This window comes from Myodes glareolus, chromosome X, assembly GCF_982192425.1.
Source record: "Myodes glareolus chromosome X, mMyoGla1.1, whole genome shotgun sequence".
Lineage (NCBI taxonomy): Eukaryota > Metazoa > Chordata > Mammalia > Rodentia > Cricetidae > Myodes > Myodes glareolus.
Genome location: NC_142053.1, coordinates 103,701,189 through 103,723,104, shown reverse-complemented (window position 1 = coordinate 103,723,104; position 21,916 = coordinate 103,701,189). Strand labels below are relative to the sequence as shown.

General features: G+C 33.6%; 1 protein-coding gene across 1 annotated transcript in view; it reads right to left on the bottom strand.

Annotated features, from left to right (window-relative positions):
- The window catches only part of Cfap47 (cilia and flagella associated protein 47), a 274,541-nt gene that overhangs the window by 230,147 nt on the left and 22,478 nt on the right, over positions 1 to 21,916 (bottom strand). Inside the window, exons 9-16 of the mRNA XM_048427634.3 lie at positions 18,001 to 18,190; positions 16,676 to 16,892; positions 13,680 to 13,832; positions 12,143 to 12,332; positions 11,959 to 12,055; positions 5,408 to 5,624; positions 4,870 to 5,111; positions 142 to 272 (exon numbers count right to left, since the gene is read on the bottom strand). Coding sequence (XP_048283591.3) covers positions 142 to 272; positions 4,870 to 5,111; positions 5,408 to 5,624; positions 11,959 to 12,055; positions 12,143 to 12,332; positions 13,680 to 13,832; positions 16,676 to 16,892; positions 18,001 to 18,190 — 1,437 coding nt within the window. The remainder of the gene's footprint in view (positions 1 to 141; positions 273 to 4,869; positions 5,112 to 5,407; positions 5,625 to 11,958; positions 12,056 to 12,142; positions 12,333 to 13,679; positions 13,833 to 16,675; positions 16,893 to 18,000; positions 18,191 to 21,916) is intronic.

Here is a 21,916-nt window from a genome sequence, read left to right as displayed (position 1 = left end):
AAGCAATGTGCCTTATTCTTTGTGATGAGTGGATGAGAGGGTAGGTGGGGGAATGCGAGAAGAGCAAGTGGGAACCTGGATTGGTATGTAAAATGAAAAAAGATTGTTTTCTTATAAAAAATTAAAAAGAGAAATAATTACATGTGCAATACACTTCAGTGTCAAAGTATTTCCTCCAGGGACTTGAAGTATAAATTCTCCCTTCTCCGGAGAACTAAAACCTGGGTGCCAGGTGACTTCACATTCCAATGAGCAATAAGGATCAACAATGCCTACAAAGAAAAAGATAAAATAAGATATTTTCATTTTTAATTTTGTAAACATTTAGGATAGTGTAAAATATGAAGGCACTATATAACAACTAAAACTATATTTAGATAACAGAGCCATTATAAGTGACACATTATTAAATGAACAGAGTCCTAGATTTTATTAAAATCGATTTGATCATAGGTTAAAATAGAAATGCATACCAAAATATGCCAATGTTTGAAAAACAACAGAATGTTTATCACAGCAATTAACATTAACATTAGAGATATATAGACAATAGAAATTTTTTGTGAACCCTGATAAAATTATCTCCTCTAATTTCTCAATATTCTGAAGTAATTATCAATATAAACAATTATTACACTTTCAGAAGGAAGAATTACTATTGTGGATTTTAGAGATTAACTTTTGATGGGGTTAAAAGTAATAATGTAAGAGAGACCATGTGATATCAGAAACATTAGGTATAAAATGACATTCATCAGTTCAAAAGAAAACGATGCATAAAAATTCAAAATGAGAGCAGAAGGTATGGGGGGAAAATGTGAAGTACTCCAAGAAAATAGAGAAAACTTCATTGTATTGCATGTGAGTTTTAACATGAAGCATGGATGAGCTGGAACTTTATAAGATGGCAAAATTTGCCAGGGACATAAAAGTGACCAACAAAAATAAATAATTTAATCAAAAAAAACCCAAGAATACCAGATGGAAAAATTAGTTTGACATTATTCCTCAGGAAGAAAGGAGCCTCTGAAGTTTGAGGACACACAACACTAAAGGAGATATGAGCGACCATTACAAACCAATTTTGTTTGGGGTTGGTTTAACTTGCATGCAGTGCAAGTTTTTGTTTTGTTTTGCTTTGTTTTGCCTTTGTCAGTCTTAAAAAAAATGAAGAGATAGAATGCTGACCTCTTATGGAGGAGGAGTGTATGGGGTGGGAGGTAGATGAGAGTTGGGGTGGGGAGGGGAGGGGAGTAGAGGAGGGAGGGGAAACTGAGATTGGTATATAAAATAAAGGAAAAATGTTATATAAATAAAAAGGGAAAACTTTTAAAAAGAAAACTGACCTCTGAATTTGCAATGACCATAGGGAAAACTGAAAACTTATATTAAGTGATGGATATGAGATAATCAGAAAGCACCAAGTAACAAGCTTTCAGTATTCTTGGAGGCCAATACTGTAATAATGAACCATAATTCATGAAAGAGTTGGTTATAGAAGTGTTTGCTGTATAGAGGTCTGTCAAGATCACACTGCCAGTAAACAACAAAAAAAGAGAAAAGAGACAGAGGTATGTTCACCCCATTATACTTAAGAAAGTAGTGGACGGGAAAAGCTGTGATGGAAAATAAACAACAAAAATTCAATGATACAACAAAATAAGAGGAATAAGATTTTAAAAAAGATTACAAATTCATGTTAATTTATTTATGTGAAAAGAATTCCTCCCTCCAATTAACACAATGAAGTTTCTAAGAAACTATTATCTTTCTCTATTATCTGATAATAGAGAAAGAAGACATATAATCAAGTATTATGAGAGTTGAGATTTGATGGAAAATGTTGCTCAGTGAAGAAAACTGAGAAAGAGTCAAGTGAATTAACTAAAGACGATTTCAAGTATTGAGTCATTGTACTGACAAAGAAAAAGCCAATAAACTAAATAAGCACATAGAAAAATTAAACTAGAAGTGAATTCTCTCTCAGAAAACATCTCTTCACTCTCACTTTCTCCTTGTTACAATACTCACTATCCAAATACCAACTCAAACAATATCAACATCTTGGGAACAAATCTTAATATAACATTATTCACATCACTTTACAAAAAAATGACAGAAGGGTATATGACTAAATTTGATATACAAGATGCCAAATAAAAATTGCATAAAAGTGTAAACACTGAAAATATAAAACTGAGTAATCACTGCATGCATATTCTGAGAAAAACATTATTAAAATCCATGTATATGATCACAAATATATGCTTTCTTACATTTTAGACAAAACAATTTTTAAAATTATAGTATTTTAAGTAACTTAATAAATATTATTTAAATAAAATTTCATAAAGAATTAAACATTTTAATATCTGCATGCTATAATAATTAGTTTGTCTAAAAACATATGAACGAACTCATGGACAAACAAAAGAAGCAAACACCAATATCTCCTTTACAAAGAATTCTTTAAGACCATGCAAAACTTAACTAGCATGACACTTGTAACTTTGAAATTCTACTTCTATTTTATTTAAACTATGTGTCATCACTGCATTTCTACCAAAACCATGGAGGACAGCAAATTAAGTCATAGTTAAGATAGAAATAACAGAAGTTGGAAAAGCATAATACACTGTGCACCATTAATGAAAACTCAGAGAATTGATCAAAACCTATAGTCAGACTACTTATAGCTAATCTAAAACTGTTATATCCTTGTAGAAATAAATTGAAAGGGCTTATGGAACATCTCTGAAATAAACAGAAATATGTTCTCATTCTTCTCTATCTTCTCAGTAGAAGTCAGTGTTACAATCACTACAGTTTAAAATACAGTTTTTGGAAATGAAATTGAGAATTATCAACAAAAGAAAATTATGCTGCAAATTTGCTCAATAACTCCAGGCTATTAAAACACTTCAACAACTTTATCCTTGAATTCTGTCTAGCCTTATTATCGAGAAAGCTTTTTTCCAGTTTTAAAATTTATCAATACTAATAAATTAAGTTTAATGTTAAGATTAATTTATAACATTCTACTATGAACCGTTTTAAATTGTATTAAAATAATAATTAAGAAAGGACTGGTAATCACAAGAAAATAATTATATTTCTATTATATAATCAGAAACATAACAATTTACATTCTAAACAACACTTGTTCCTAAATTATAAATAAAAACATAGAGGAGAAAATTTAAAAGGAAGAAGAAAGAAGAGAAAAGAGTGGAAAACAGAAATAAATATCAAGATATATGATAAGCTGGCAATACTTTCAAATAAAAAAGTTCAAAAATAAGAATTTTTTAATCATATACCTATCCATTTATATTTTACCATCCTTTGTGAGAATCATACTTTTACATACACTTAATATTAAATATTTAGTGTGTGTGTGTGTGTGTGTGTGTGTGTGTGTGTGTGTGTGCCTGAGTATATATATGCGTGTGTACCACATGTATTCAACAGCCTGCAGTTTGGGAGAGGGTGTCAGATCATCTTGAAAGAGAGTTACAGACAGTTGACGGGCCATGTGGGTACTGGGAACCAAACCTGAGGGCTCTGTAAGAGCAGCAAGAACTCGTGTCTGGTACACATGTAGGTGAAGAAAGTAGCAGGCATAGAGGAAATTACTCACAAAAAAATAATAAGTGAGAAGCTAAGATCAGTCTTAATATTTATTTTACTTGGCACTCATGGAGCACTAGACTTTAGCTGGTTATAAAACACCACAGTAAGTCAGTGCAGATGCAAAGATTCAGATCTTCCCATCTCACTGCAGAAGTATAAGCACATAGAATGAAAAGGTAATATTAATCAACTGGTAACTTTCAATATATTTTTTAAATTATACCTTCTGTCCTTATAAGGTCCTCACAGCACAACACAATGATTTTTGCAAAATATGATAAGCTACTAGATAAATCACAGTTTAGAAGTTACAGAGTTTACATAGTAAAAAATATATATAAAATTATGAGTTTGTAAGGAATAGCATACTCAAACTTAAATGGATGGGTAACTATTTCAGGGCCCCATCAAAAGTAGTAATTCAGACAGGCTTATACTAGTATTCTTAATAAGTGACAGTTTTAAGCTTGCAATTGCATTAAATTTATTTTATTAGTTGTACTTATGATTAGCTATAATTAATTTTAAATAATTCAAAATCTAAGAAAACATAATTCACTTTAAATCATCTTATAATTATACTAAAAATATAAAAAGCAGTGACTATTTTAGGAGTATCTTCAATGGCTAATGCTATACATTGTATAGATTGAGGGACTCAGTTTTGTGCTCAAACACAAAGCAAGATAATAGACTTGACAATACTCAGTGTGAATAAGTTAGTAGATTTAAAATAATTAACTGAAAAATACTGTATAAATTTAAGTCATACAATGTGCTAATTTGATACATATTGTATGATAGTTTTCCTAAGCAAAAGTATATTCAGATTACACTGAATATCAGTGGATATTAATCAAAAATTTGACAGCCTTAGAGATTTTAGAACCCCTAAAATTTAATCTTGCCTTTGATATAAACACTACACCATCATTTTTTCTCTGGGTATCTGTCTTCCCATTTTGTTTAGTAAATTTCTAACTTGTTAAGCCATATAGTTAACCAAGAACTTAACATCTTCATCTCTATCTCTTATTATGTGTTTTTGTTAGAACTTCAACACAGATTCCTTATTTTCAAGTCATATTTACACATTTAAAAATAAATGCTCTTGATGATAGTATCAAGTTTACTTCTATGCTATTGTCATAAGTACATAGCACATGATAAGTAATTAATGCCTGAATTCAAGAGTGAATGAATTAATTTCTAAATAAAAACAAAATATATAATTACCTTTGGCTGGACGAATAGTAAATGCAATTCCTCTCAGTGCAGTTACTGGCTTCCATTCAAATTCGGCAGGACAATTCAGATGATTATATAGCCTGACTGTTCCCCGAAAACATGTTTTCAACAAGAAGGTTTGGGGTTTCAATACAATCTCATTAGAAGACAGTTCAAGTTTTACAGGCAGGACGACAGCCATCACTAAGATATGTCCACCAGGTATGTTGTTAATTCTAAAGGTAAATGATCTGTAACAGAGTAGAAACTCCCAAACTTAACAGATAGCACAGTACCTATTTATAATTAAAGACTTCAGATACACATAAAGTATATATGCTATAGATTACCATATATAATTGATTCAGAAAATAATGATGGGGAAAATCAGATTACCACTGAACTATATGAACATACAAGTATACAAAATGAGGCATATTATATACTTACTATACTTTGGAATAAAATATAATCTATGTTACAGTTATTGAAGTAAATTAATACCATAAATGACTCCAGTAAGTAAAAACTGAGAAAAAAACCTTACTTCCAAAATTTCCCGTTGGTAGAAGACTCAAATACCATCGAAATATATTTATTAGATGTAGGTGGAACCACATAGGAAAATTGGTTGGTTTTCTGAAGTTCTTCCAAATTAGTATCTAACTGTATCAATATATACATTGGCAGCATGTTAACAATGTGAAGTAGCTGAGTATTTGTAGATTTCACACAAATATTACCAAAGTTAAGGACAGATGGTCCTGAAATAATCAAAGGAGGTTATTAAGTAAAATTCTTGCAAAGGTGTTCCTTCATTTTCTAAGTCTTTAGATTTTATTTTGGTAAGACATATTGCCTAAAATTAACACAAAACTATATAGTATAATATCGCAAAATTATTTGGTACAATGTCAGACATAAACATGCTTTTATGGATCATACCAAAGTTTCATGTTTGGAGATTATTGCTTCATTTTCAATATGACTATATTCTAGTATGAGAAATTTCATGGTAAGATAATAATCACAATAAAATTCCGATCATTAATTCAATCTCCAACATTTCACCAATGTGCCTATTTGCATGAATACATTTACTTTATTCACCAACATATATTTCTTAAAAAAAAACTATTTTCACTTCCATAACTTGTTTCCTAAGGTTTTCTCCTATAGCCAAACGCTTTGATTTTAATTTAATGTATATATTTTGTATAATATGTATATAATGTATAATAATTATACATAATCTCTTTTTTATTTTGAGACAATATTCAACTGTATAATCAAAGCTAACAGTGTACTCATGATCTTCCTGCCTGTGGACATATGGGCATGCATCATCCTGACATATAAAGATAGAATACTGACCACTCTAAAACATTTTCTTTCTCAGAAAATTCACACGAATTACGATCCTTACAGATTGATTTTGGAGGTTTGTCTGTCTTTCTTTCTTTCTTTCTTTCTCTCTCTCTCTCTCTCTCTCTCTCTCTCTCTCTCTCTCTCTTTCTTTCTTTTTTTTTTTTTTGGTTTTTAAAGACAGGGTTTCTCTGAGTTACAGTCCTAGCTGTCCTGGAACCAGCTCTTGCGGACCAGGTTGGCCTTGAACTCACAGAGATCCGCCTGCCTCTGCCTCCCAAGTGCTGGTATTAAAGGTGTGTAAATTTTATTTTAATTACATTTATTTATTTATTGTGTGTCTTTGTCTGTATAAAGATGTTTAAGTGTGCCACAGCATGTGTGTGGAAGTCAGAGGACAAACCGAAAGTTAATTCTCTCAATCATAAGATATAAGAGAATCAAATTGAGGTCTCCAGGTTTAAGAGCAATCACCTTTACCCACTAAGCCATCTCACTGATCTCCACTTTTCAGGGTTTCACAAGAACAGAATCTTCTGGTGCAAAACAGATTCGTATGTATTATTTCTCACAGTGAATTTTTTAGACATTCTTTCAATTTTTAAGTAAATAAATATTTCATTATTTTATATTATTAAGTACTGTTGTGTGACAGTTTCAACTGCCAATTTGACACAATCTATAATCTAAAAAAATCTTAAATAATAATGGTTTGTCTAAACTAGGTTGGTCTGTGAGCATGTGCTGTGGAATATTAGTTTGAGATGTTACATTCATTTATACTGCAGAATAATGGTTTAATGGTGCAAAGATGTGCTGCATTCTTTTATTTGCATCTGTTTAACTCTGCAAAGATGTGTTACTTTGACTAATACACTTGATGGGTCTAATAAAAAGCTAAATGAGCAATAGCTAAGCAGGAGAGAACTTAGTGGTACAGAGATAATAAATAGGAGGAGAAATCTAGTATCTCAAAAGAGAGGAGGGAGGAGTAAAAAAATAGAAGACGAGGACACCAGGGGCCAGCCACCAGTCACACAGTCAGCCACAGAGTAATAATGAATAGAATAAAGGAAGGAAAAAGCCCGAAGGTAAAGTGTGGTTAAAGAGAAATGGGTTAATTTAAGTTAAAAAAGCTAGCTAAAAACAAGTCAAGGTAAGATGAGGCATTCATAAACAAGAATGAGTCTCAGGTTATTTATTTGGGAATTGGGTGGCAGGCCCCAAAAAAGTTAAAAAAAAATGTCTATGAAGAATTGTCTTTATCACCTTGATTGGTATGGATATCCCTGCCCAGTCTGGGTGCATCCATACATTGGTTAAAAGTTTTGCAATATATAAGAATAGAGAAAGAAAACTAAACACTAAAGCATGTAAACATTCATTTCTCTCTGCTCTTCACTGATGTGGCCAGCTGTCTTGAGCTCCTGCTACCCTGACTTCTCAAGAAAAATGTAATGTAGCCTAGAATTTTGAGTTAAAAATATTTCTGCCCTAGGGTGCCTTTTGTCAAGGTATTTAAATCCTAAAAACAAAAATAAAGCTTGGACATATTCCCTTTGTGTATATATTTTAATTGGATTGAATTATTCATCTATTCAATGATATTTAGTTTCTAATTACTAGCTATTTCTAAAAAGCAACTGTACATTTTAGATAACAAGTATCGATTTGAAATACAACGTCATTTCTTTTGGATAAATACCTATGAGTAGAATACATAAACTATATAGTTGGTTTGTATGTGACTATATAAGGAACCAGCAAACTAAAATAATTTTATTTTGTGTATTACTCATGAGACTACAACTCTTTTAAATAGTTTATTGACTCCTTATCTATTCACTAGTCTTGGGTTCTTTATATTTTCAGAAAAAAAATAAATAGTGAGTTTTTTTTTCTTCATGGGTTACCTCTAGCCATATACTAAATTTGCCATACTGTGTCATTTTTGTTTAATTTTTTTAAAAAAATCTTTATTTTTGGGTCTGGCTTACCTCACTCAGTAAAGCGTTTTCTATTTCCATCCATTTGCATGCAAAAGTCAAGATGTCATTGTTTTTTACCGCTGAGTAAAACTCTAATGTATATATGCTCCACACCTTTTTTAACCATTCTTCTATTGAGGGGCACCTAGGTTGTTTCCAGGTTCTGGCTATTACAAATAGTGCTGCTATGAACATAGTTGAACAAATGCTTTTATAGTATGATAGGGCATCTCTTGGGTATATTCCCAAGAGTGGAATTGCTGGGTCCTGAGGGAGGCTGACTCCCAGTTTCCTGAGAAACCGCCACACTGATTTCAACAGTGGCTGCACAAGTTTGCATTCCCACCAACAATGGATGAGTGTTCCCCTCATTCCACATCCTCTCCAGCATAGGCTATCATTGGTGTTTTTGATTTTGGCTATTCTGACAGGTGTAAGATGATACCTCAAAGTTGTTTTGATTTGCATTTCCCTGATCGCTAAGGAGGTTGAGCATGACCTTAAGTGCTTTTTAGCCATTCGAAGTTCATCTGTTGTGAATTCTCTGTTCAGTTCAGTACCCCATTTTTTAATTGGGTTAATTAGAGTTTTAGTGTCTAGTTTCTTGAGTTGTTTGTATATTTTGGAGATCAGGCCTTTATCTGATGAGGGGTTTGTGAAGATCTTCTCCCAGTCAGAAGGTAGCCTTTTTGTCTTACTGACAGTGTCCTTTGCTTTACAGAAGCTTCTCAGTTTCAGTAGGTCCCATTTATTTATTGATTCTCTTATTGTCTGCGCTCCTGGGGATCTGCTTAGGAATATGGTATGTATTCACTCATAAGTGGATTCTAACCGTAATTAAAGGTCTTTGAGCCTATTATTCGTGATCCTAGAGAAGCTAAATAGGAAGGTGAACCTGACGAAAATCATGTAGCTATCCTCCTGGAGATTGGAAATAGACAAGAATGCCAGGTAACCTCAGGTGCATGGGGGGGTGGGGGAGCTGTTGGAAGGGGAGAGGGTTAGAGAGAAGGGAGTAGGGGAGGAATGGGGAAAGATTGGGGGGACGGGGATGGGGGGGGAGAATGGATAGATATGGGATCAGGGAAGTATATACCTCAACTAAGGGAGTCATTTTGATGGTTTACAAGAGACTTGAGTATAAAGGGGATCCCAGGTCCAAGGAGAGATCCCCAGATTGTTCTCTGGACAGAGGAGAGGGTGCCTGAACCGGCCTTGGCCCACAACCATACTGATGAACATTTTGCTCCCTAGGCCAAACGAGAGGCAGAAGGAAGGAGAACGTGAACAAGGAGGGCAAGAGCAGAGGAAACCTTCATCCGACATTGGATGGCGATACAGACGGAGACCCATATTGGAGCACCGGACGGAACCCTCTACGGTCCAAATGAGGAACAGAAGGATGAAGAAAATGAAAAAAGAAATCAGGACTGCGACGTGCGCCATCACCCACTGATACAAGGAGACTGATCTAATGAGAGTTCACCAAGGCCAGCTGGACTGGAACTGAATGAGCACGTGATCTAACCAGATTCTCTGAATGTGGCCGGATTCCCTGGATGTGGCGGGCCCGGAGTCTTTCTGAAAAGCCATTGACAATGACACTGGGACTTGTTTCCTCTGCATATACTGGATTTTTGGGATCCAGTCTGTTTGGATACTCACCTTCCTGGACCTGGAGGGAGGGGGGAGGAACTTGAACTTCCCACAGGGCAGGAAACCCTGACTACTCTTAGGGATGGAGTGGGAGGAGGAGAGGGAGTGGGGGAAGTGGGAGGGTGTTGGGAGGAGGGGCGGAAATGGAAACTTTTATAATTTAATAAACTTTAAAAAAAATCTTTATTTATTTTACATACGAATCATAGTTTCCTGTCCCTCCTCTCTTTCTGTTCCCTCCTCCCACCTCCTTTCTACCACTCTCTTCAATCCATTCCTCAGAAAGAGTAAGGCCTCTCATGGGAGTCAACAAAGCCTGACATATCAAATTGAGGCAGGACCATGCTTGCCCTTAAGAACTAACAATGTCTATTTTAATATGTAAGTATACCAATTTTGCATGTTCTTTCCTGAACTGTCAGTTCAAATTTCAGACTATTGATTAAAATTTAGTTGCTTTTTGAAGTTTTATTGTACATTCTAATTAAAAGCAGTTTATCAGATATATAATGTACAACAGTTTATTTAAGTTAATAGATTTCTTTTTATTCTCCTACCAGTATTTTTACAAAAAGAAAAAAAAAGCAAAACTACTTATCTTTGATTAATCTCTGAATTCCTGTTGGATCTTCTCTCAATTGTGGTTATATTTTCATAACTAAAACCTTTCACTTTCCAAAAGTTAAGGATATTTTCCTATACATCCTTCAACAAAATATATTAATAATCCATTTCCCCAGCTGTTTAAAGCTAAAACTATAAAGTTTGTTCATGTTTGCAATATGCATAATGTTCATATATGTGTGCAATGTGATTGGATTAAATGAATCTAATTGAAATATCTGTCACCTCACACAGCAAGACTGTGGTGTAAACATTTATAATATATTACCACCAATTTTCAATAATATAAAATTTTGTTATTAACTTTAGTCACATAGCTTTCCCTAACTTATACTAAATAACGCTTTGTTTCTTTTGACAGTTGACACAAACCCTGGTAATAACCAGTTTATTTTTTGCTTTTATAAGTACCAGTGTTCCTTTTAATTCCACATAAAAAACAAGAAAATGTTGCATTTGTCTTGGTCTGCCTGATTTCAAAGTGTCTTCCATATAGATTCCTTTACCAGCAAAACTCAGAATTTCTTTTCTTCTTAATTAATAATGCTGTTTGGTATCAATATATCATATTTCTTATTTTTCACTGCATATTTTATCCTAAGTATATGTTTTAGCTATGTCCACATTATGTAATAGTGGTAATTAGCATATGCATTACCTCATGTACCTGTGTACGGTGGCATAAGAAAATTCAAAAATTCAGTCTCAGCAACATTCATGTATCTTCCTTTTTTTTTTTAAGGTTTTCAAGACAGGGTTTCTCTGTACCTTTTGAGCCTGTCCTGGAACTAGCTCTTGTAGATCAGGCTGGCCTGGCCTTGAACTCACAGTGATCTACCTGCCTTGGCCTCCAAAGTGCGGAGATTAATGGCGTGCGCCACCCCTGCCCAGCTTCATGTATCTTTTTAAATTACAGTTACCATGTTGTTTAATAGGCCTCGATGACAAGGATAAATCTAATTGGGGATTGGATTGGGGACTGCTACTGAGGCTACTAATGCTACTTTTTGGTTTAAACCTAGGACTATAATCAGTTAGTCTGACAGAACTATCACATAAAATTGATCCTTGTGTATCTTTAGGTATAGTAGGGTTTCACAGGAACTGAAGGCTGAAGTTCTCACAATGACACATTTGTCCAAGAACAGCTGCATAATTAATACTGTGTGGTAAAATAAGCCATGGACTGCCTATTCTACCATCTTGAAATCTGTTTTTGAAAGGGAGGGGGAAAAAGGAAGGGAGGAAAAGAGAGAAAAAGAGAGAGAGAAACAGAGAAAAAGTGAGATAATATGAGAATATAATATAAAATTGCATGGTTAGAAATGTAAGCAGGACCAGAAAGGAGTTGGAGTGGGGTGAATGCAATCAAATATTTTATAAAAGTAAAAACAGCACACACACACACACACACACACACACACACACACACATATGAGTGTAGTAGATTTCTGTATAATCTTACCAACAATTACTTGATGGATTTGCTTTGGTGTCAAAACTTTGCTGCAGTCACGTTTTTCTTGGTGAGTGGTTGGCTTCGATTTAAGTCTTCTGGAGATCTGCTTTTCCAAAAGTAATCATTCAATATTAGTAAGAACTATTTTTAGAATTCTCATGACAGAACAAATTTGAAGACATGCACATGCCTTTCTCTGCAGAGATTCTGTCTCCCTGGATGCTATTTTCTTGGTGCTTAGCAATCTTTTAGCTCTGAGGGAAGAAGCCTTTAAAGATGAAGGTATCTCTTCTATTTCTGATTGAGATAATGATGGTGACTTTAGACCAGATGATGGCAGCATGCCTATATCTACTTCATTTACTGAAAACTTGCGTTCCCTATTAAAATAATGAGGATGATAAAATAATAATAATAATGATTACTGATTGAGAAAAAGTTGTTCACAAAATACAATAATAAGCGCAAATGTCCTCCATGAAAAACACTGTTATAGGCTTATCCATATCCATTTAACTGAATTGGCATACTAATTTGAAAGATGCTTTCCTCCACTAAGTGGCCTCTATGCTTCTTCAACAGCTCATAGAAGAAGCTACAGCCACCCCTATTTTTTTTGTCACACTCAAAAAACAGATCACAGTGGTTTGGACCAAAGGGAAAAGCCTTTTTGGTTCAAGATAGAAACAATGATATCATTTATCTTCAAAAAATGTTGGCATCAGGCTGAGTACAAACTTTATTTGAAATACATCAATTCTTCCCTTGTTATGTTCTGATTCCTACATCCTACACAGCTTTCCTTGGGAATATGCTTTAGTGAATCAAATACAATAAAATCCCTACCTCAGGATTCACTTCTAGCAAAAACTACCTAAGAAAACTGCAAATAGGAAGCTACTAAAAGTTACTATGACTAAAGTAGCTAAATGTTTTGCCTTTAATATATATTGAAATGCCACTAAAAGAACTCAAAATGAAAATGAAACTAAGGCATAAAGAAACAAATTTAATATTAGCATGGAGAATAAATTTAAACCATAATAATCAATACAAACATAAAATGAACTTCAGATTTGATTTTTTTGTACTAGTTTTTTGATAAACACTCAAAGCCCAGACAAATGGCACTTTATCCAGCTAAGAAACTACTGCAAAATAAAGATGATAAAAGGTAGAAATCACTCTTGCAATGGGGAAAATATGCAAATTTTTCATTTGAAAAGAGATGTATTCAGAATACACACATAACTAAAAAGCTTAATAACAGCCCACTCAATAATCAAATTGCATTGTGTACAAATGAAATGAAATGAATGTATACTTCTAAAAGAAAGAAAGTCAATGGCGAATAAAATTTATTTTCTAAAGCTCAGTGTCTTCAGTCACCAGAAAATCAAGAATCAAGCTGACATAGATTATCAGCCCATGTCACTGAAATGGCTATTATTAAAAAGACAAAATATAAGTAATGCTAAAAAGATGTGAAGACTAGTAAGTAGGAACACAAAGCACTAAAAGCAAAGTAATGACAAGAAAATTGAGGAAGCATTAGTTACACTGATTTAAACCAAATACATTGTATAGATGTCCTAAAATTTCACATTACCCTTCATAAATTCTTTAATTACATTGTATTGTACTCCCGAAATTTATATTCAAATAATCAATTTAAGAAGAAAAGCAAATCTGGTCTTTAGGCACATTGCTGGAAAAACTATCTTTACCTCCGTGCTTCTTTCTGTAGGCGTGCAATTCTTAAATTTTTAATATAGTCTGTGTAGTAATCTTGATGTATTTTCCTTTCCAATTTTTCCAAATCATTGTATTCATAATCAGGGTCCACATAGACATGCCTTGGCATCTTTGTGAAAATTGTTCTACAAGGTGAACAACATATCATGTTTAAATACACACACACACACACACATTTGATTAGAATATACCAAGTACCTACTGGTCAATTTCAATATTAAGTAGAGTGCATTACATGGTGAGTACGATAAAATGCATATCCTATGGTATACAAAGACATCATTGCAAAAGAGGATAAGGGTGAGATATACCTATGTGCATATGTGTTGCATGTGTGTTATATTATTATATACATGCATGTGTATGTTATACACATATATGTGTATAATGTATACATCTTTTTAGAATTATGACCAGAATTAGAAGAAATAGAGAATAGTGAATCTTTTCACTAAACATAGATTATATAACGTCTATGTACCATTTGCTCCCGCCCAGAAATTAAAATCATGGAAAAAGCACTGTGGCACTATGAGACAGAACTGCTAAAAGATCATTCTGTGCTATAGCCAAACAGAAACTCCCACATTTAGTTGCAAAAGAGGTGTATGATGATACCCATGCCAAAGCTGAGGCTAGGCTAAGATAAACTGCATGATATGAACTTGTTCACCAGCTAAAAACCTCTAAATGACAGGAATCCTCTTTGTTCTCTGAAACTGAATGGTAGGCCTCTGCCATTAAGAAACAAAGTCCTATATCTCTTCTCATGGTTTCCCATTTCAAGTCCAGATCCTGACCGTCAGTGATCAGGAGGCTCTCTCTTCTAATAAAGATCATTCTGAAGGAAAATTTTCTGTTGGCTCCTTTTTAGGAGGGATTACTTTGTTGTTCTAACAACCATTTCCTTAAACTCTGGAGTTCACTAAGCATATAGAATTATTTCTGTAGCTTGGAGTAAGCACTATTTTTTTCAATATGTAATAAACAAAATTTATTATGTAACTAAATCATTTCTCTTATTTATTAAAAAACAACTTACTGAGATGTCTATGTTATATGGATATTTTATTTCCAGATATAACATGATCAGCCAATTAACATTTTAGAGTAGAAATTACCTATTCCTGGTACGTATAACAAGTAATTGAGCAGAACAGTATAGTGATAGCTAGATCTATCAATATGGTAATGAAGTTGTTCATAGCCTAGTAGTAGAAGGAGAGAAGGACCATAGGACCCTCAACTGGGACTACAGCAATTACTTACTCCTGTGCTCCTCCAGATGCAAGTAACCTTGGGAAAAGCTAATGGAAGGTTGAATGAAAAGGGGGCTCTATGATACAACTTTCATGATGACATTTATCCATGTTGCAGTCACCTTTTGCAGTGATTTAGCTATTTTTCAATCATGCACACTTATTGTTAAGTAACCCCTCCACAGTGCTCTGAAAATAAGTCTAACAAACTCACTGATTTGGTCATAAATTTGAACTTTGAAGGAATTACTTTTTTCTATTTCTAAAGCACTATCTGGAATAAATTGGCATTTATTTAAGTCCTCCCAGAAAAAATTAACCCAATATTCACCTGTATTCTTAACACTGTTATGAGCAGAAGGGATATTGCAATGAACAAAATTCTCTACATTGTTTTGTCTCAAAAACTGAAAGGGTTAAATGCATAAGAACAAAATAGTAATTTTAATTCTTAGCAAAAAGTGAATGCACTAGAATAAAATTTCTGTGGTTTCTTTTTTAACATTTAATTGATAAAATTACTAGATTTGATAAGGTAAAAAAACTCTCTATTGAGAGAATTAAATATAACTATTAAATAATAGGAATGGCAAAGTTTATTTTTCTGTTAATTTTTATGATCTAATCTATAGACACAGAATCAAATTGTTAAAATGAAATTGAAATGTAACTTTGCATAGGAAAATAGGTTCATAGAAAAGTCAAAAATGTTTCCAGAAGCAATCAACTCAGGATACTGGAGGCAATGTAACGAACCAGAAGAAAACATACAATTGCATTTTCATAATGCATAACAATTTTAAATGTCAGAATGTTTTTTTATAGTTCTGTTTTTATGGTACTAATCAAACAGAAACAAAGAAAAGAAAGATAGATGTGAAAGGAATTCATAAATTAAAATAACAGGAAAAGTCAGTAAATGTCATAGAATTTTTCTTTTATAGATAGCAAAGAATGAAGAATCAAATGGTAATGTAGGAATGTCGACACAAAATTAAATGATCTTAATGATACCCACCAAAAAATAAGAAAGTAGAAAAAGTACGGGGCTATTATTAAATTTAGTTAGTCTACTGTTAGCATACATATTGGCATAAAATAACCCTTGTTTACTTAGAATATATTAAAATCTTGAGGTCCAGAAAGTCATGTATTTGCCACCTTTAACTTAGCAATGTCCTTGAGTTATGATGAATTTAAATTGTAGCTTAAACATTCCTTATGAACTTAAACCTGAGAAGTTTTAGATCAAGTGGGGAGGAGTTACTAGAAATATGCCTCTGCGGTGAGAAAACAAGGACAATGACAACAGTTAATCAGTGTCTTACAAGTTAAAGTGTTTTATTCAGATAAATTCAAACTTATAATTATACTAAAAATATAATTATTTTGGAGTCTAATTATAATACCAACAGTAATTATTTCTATCGTTTACATATTGATATTCTTAATATAATTTTTAAAACTATTTTGTATGCCAGCAATTGCCTCACTAGTACACAGCAGAGTGTATAAAAAGTTAGATAAGGCAAACACTAACATTCAACAGCCATTGTTCTCCACATACAAAAGGACGAACATAATTTCATTCTGATTACTGCCTCCAGTAGCTTTCTTTTATTTTCTAATATCAGGATCTTGTCAGATCTCTGCACATTATCCTGGATATTATGTCTTTTGAATTTTAATTTATTAATATTACATTTTACCTGAATTGTTCATGGTGGTCTTCACACCTGATACTTGCAGCTCTGTCATTAGGAAAGGCAATCAGTGCACCCTTCAGTGACACATCACTGGAGTGATGATTATGAAGGTTTGTCAAGGCTGACTGGAGCATTGCTGCTACAGGTGGACGATCATCCTTTTTCTCTGAATCTTTGATCACAAACTGTCTTGTGGGATTACTGATCAAAGGGGATATACCTTTAATAAAATTGAAAAGTAAGTTGGTATTTAGTCTTTGTATTGTACATTTCCAAGAATTAGTCAAGGATTATTTCATATACTAGTTAACTGGTGTAATGATTTGAATAAGAATGGCTCTCATAGGATCATAGATTTAAATATTTGGTCACTACGGAGTGATACTATTGACAGAGATTGGGGGTATGGTCTTAAAGTAGGTGTGTTCTTATTGAAAGAAGTATGTCACTGGTAGTGAGCTTTGCGATTTCAAACGCTCATGCCAAGTCCAATGTTTCTCTCTCTCTCTCCCTTCTGTCTGCCAATCCACATGTAGAACTCTCAGTTCCTTCTCCATCACCATGTCTACCTGCATACAATCATGGTTTCTCCCATGATAATAATAGACTAAACCTCTGAAACTGTAAGAAAGCCCCAATTAAATGCTTTCTTTCATTAAAGTTGCCATGGTCATGGTATCTTTTAACAGCAATAGAATACTAGGTAATTGATTTTAACATGCTAAATTTTCAAGCACATTAAGAAAATACAAATGACTTAATAAAATACAGGGGTCTATGCAAAATAATTTAGCAAATAACAAATATTAATAAATTGTATGCATAACAATAAGCATGCTAATTTGAAGATTTAAATTAATCCATATGAAAGTGAAAGGTATTTTTCAGCTAAAGACAAATATAAATAAGCAAGTTCACATGGTATAATTAATAAAACATTATATATGACTGGATGAAACTGTAGCACAAAGAAAATCTGGATATATTCAAAACTAGTTTACATTAAAATTCAACAAAATTATAGAAAGAATACAACATAGAAACCATTAAAAATTTGAGCATCTGTATAAAATATCTCAAAATATCAGCACAATATCTACTGAAAATATGTAAATTTACATTTACAGAAATGTAAATCTTTATTATAGACAGAGAACTACTTAATAATCAGTACTAGAATATAAGACCTGTATTTGAACAGGCCTTTTAGGTGACTTTGATAGATGTTTTAAAAACAGTACTTGTTTTTTACCCTGTTTGATACATATACTCTTATATTAACAACAACAATCACATCAGAGTTGTGCAAAACTAATATAATAACATACCAGGATTAATTTTCACCCCGACTTTCTTAGTGTAAGCTTTGCAAGTGCTGTTGAATTCTAAATGTATATAATGAAATGGTTTCATTGACAAAGACCGTAAATTTTCATCTACCACTGGGCCGATAATCTCGATCACTTGCTTCACTTTAAATATTCCAATTTGATGTGGAACAAATGAACAAATCACATTCTAAAGAAAAAGCAAACGCAATCAATACTCTATTGTTAGGAAAAATAAAAACAAATCTTAAAATACAGGTTATTTTAATTTCAAGCAACATGATTAAACCATGGAGAATTATAAGCACTTTTAGGAAACATCAACAGCAAGCTATATGATGGCCATTATTGGAATTTTAAGGAAATTAAGAACATAATACAACAGTATTTCAAGAACAATATATCAAGAATCTCCAACTCCTCTTTTGCACAAAAATAAATGACAAAATTCATTAAAATTAACTTTTCCAGTTACTTAGAAATTATCGAAGCCTTAACAAAAATTTAATATATCAGGAATCTTGCTTAATGTCTAAAAGCCGTCATGGCATTTTCCTCACTCTCATCCACCTAAACTGTTTTGTGGTCTGCAATTACGGTAGCTGTAACAACAATTAGAACTAACATCCAAAGAAAAGAGAAGTGTGGGTGTGGAGATCTCTAGAAAACACATTCATATGGATTATGCTTTTGGTTCTGCCTGGCAACTGGTTGAAAAACATATAAGGCATACTTTTATATGTGATTCAGAGAGCGAGAGAACTGAGTATCACAAGAACATGAGTTCCCTTGTCATTTAATGTTTAAATAAGCTATTAGAAAGCAAAGAACTAAATAACTAAGATATTCATACAGTGTTTTCAAAGCTCTGAAGTGAAGGAGGAAGTATATTTAAACAGGTATAAAAAGAGAGAAACAAAATCAGAGACACTCTTGAGAAAGGGTTACTGGAAGTGACCTGGTGAGAAGCAGTTGCCTACAATTCACCTATAAAAGAAGAGTGTTCTGACCTCTGCTCTAAACATCTGCTTCTGTAAACATGATCGACTGCAGACAGGAATTTCCTGTTATAAACATAGTCATATCTACTCTTCATGGCTTTTAGTCACAGAAGACAGCTGACTAAACCCAACAATGATGGAATGGTTCAGAAATATTACTAGAAACATATATGCTATACCTATGTATGTTTGTTCAGACCTATTGAGACATCTCTCTGAGTCAGCATAAAATAAATTATTCTGACCCTCAACTTCATCTATGATGTCTATATGAGAGGGGTGATGTCCCTGTAACATTTTTGTTTGCTTGCTTTCTGTTTTTGCCACAACAGCATGTTTCTGGTCACATAGACTGCCACATACATCTGCATTATGGTACAATTCTTAGTAGCTATAATCCCTCAACTCTGGCTGATGCTGATTTAAGGCACCTAGTGATGAGAAATTGAAAATAAAAGTTGTAAACTACTTGCAAGAATATCAAAGACAGGTTTCAATGACTACAAATATAATCGCTGAAATGTCAGTGAAAGGAAACTGATAATTAGCCTTAACTCTAGGGATGACATAAGGGAAAGTGTCTCAAGACAACAATCAGATATTGAGATGGGAGGGAAAGAATTATACAGAAAATTGTACAATACATAGGAGAGACAAACATGGCTGGGTTCCTAAGTAACCATTTTAAAACCTATAGAGGAATTTCATATGAAATGGGGATAAGAGAGAAAAGGAGAGAAAGAGAGCCTGTACAAAAGTGAATGAGACATTCGGTTAGAAAGCTGGTTCAACAGTTAAGCCACTCTTCCAGAAGAAGAGGGTTCTTATTCCCAGCATCCACAAGGTGGCTCACAACCTTCTCTAACTCCAGGTCTACAGAATTTGACATTCTCTTCTAGACTCTCCAGGCATGCTAGTGGTTTACTGACATACATACACGCATGAAAAACCTCTAATACACATAGAATAAAATATGTTTTAATTAAATTTAGGAAAGAGTGTTGTGGGCTCCAGAGAAAGGCCTTTAGAGAAAATCACCAAGTAAGTCCAGAGAAAGTCCCAGGGAAAAAAAAGACAACTGCCTTATAAAAGCTTTTAGGGAGCAGCAGGAAATGATTTGGTTTCACATAGCTTACATGACACGAATCCTGGATATACCAGGTACTGTTTAGAATCCATACTTAGGATTTGTAAAACCAACAGCAGGAGAGAGAGAGAGAGAGAGAGAGAGAGAGAGAGAGAGAGAGAGAGAGAGAGAGAGAGAGAGGGAAGGAAGGAGGGAGGGAGGGAGGGAGGGAGGGAGGGAGGGAGGGAAGGAGGGAGGGAGGGAGGGCACAAGATTAACTGTTCCACGGTGAGATGAAGGGAAGAAGGCATGATCTCTTCAGGCTATGGGATCCAGCCTCTTAGAAATGACCACTGAAATGGGTAGGCTCATGTTCTAACATAACTGATTCAGGAAACTTAGGGTAACCTTTGTCCAACCATTTGCTGAATACTAAATTGACCGAGAGAGATGTAATTGACTACATACAACAAAGAAACTATCAATACAGAATTTGTCTAGAAAGTCACTAATACAATAATCAAAGCTACTTGTAGTAATTTGATTTTCTGCATTTCAAACAGCTATGCTATTTACAATGCCAAATTTTCACCAGAAAGTTATTTTACAACAAAAGAAACAGTAAAATGTGTTCAACATACCAGAAAGGTACATAATAGAAAATGTCTAGGAGGAAATTCAAATGCTAGACTTACCAAAATAATTATGGTGAGTCAACTATTATAAATATGCTGAAAGAACTGAAAAAAGTCTAAAGAATAAAAGGAAGTGTGATAGAAATTCCTCATAAAAAGGGTAATATCAAGAACTGAAAAGATTAAAGAAATATTATAGATAGTACAGCATTTTAAAGATTCACTAAAAAGAGCTCAATAGTAGACATACACTGATACAAGAAATAATCAATGAACTTGAAGACAAGATATTTGAGAATACCCAAAATAGCTAAGAGAGATGATTAAAAATTAGGCAACAGAGGGTCTCTAGGTACATGATACAGTGTCAAGAACAAATATATACAGTTCTTAGTAATGGTGTATTGCTGAAATGAGCACAGTTAAGTCAAGGATCCAATTCCTTAGACCTATAGACATGCCAAATCCTTAGTCAAGTCAGACTCTGGAATGGTAGAACCTTGGCCTGTTCCAGGTACAAGTGCTTAGAAATGACTGATGAGCATATTCAGGAACTATCTTCTATAGCTATCTCCTATAGGATGACTGCAACCTGAAACTGCTCTGCCATATACTGCTACACCTTAGACCTTCTACTGAGATTAGCGAAAACCGACCACCTCACTAGCAAAAAAATAAATTAACCTCCTAAATTCTGATGACTAAATAAACATGCTGAGATTCTGGGCTGCTGCTATTATTGATACTCCATCAGAGTGCATAGCACACCTAATCCCAGGTTGTGTGTGTGTGTCCTTTGTTCATTCCCTCCATGGGTGGGTCAGATCAACATCAAATCTAAGAAGGTCACAGTAATAAACATAGTACCAATGAAGGAAAAGAGGTTGTAAAAAATAGTTGAGAGAGGAAAACAAAGAATATTTGTAAAAATATAACAAATGTGATGTTTAGAATCTTTATGGAAAAACACTCATCTGTATATCAATAAAGCTCAACCAGACTCATGATATATCAGAATGATAAGACACATCAGAGTCAAACTGTCAAAATCTCCAGGCAGTGGCAGTGCACATCTTTAATCCCACCACTAGGAGGCTGAGGCAGGTAGATCTCTGTGAGTTTCTTTGAGGACAGCTTGGTCTACAGGACAAGCAGGGTTATACAGAGAAAGGTTGTCTCAAAAAAAAAAGAAAGAAAGAAGAAAAGAAAAAGAA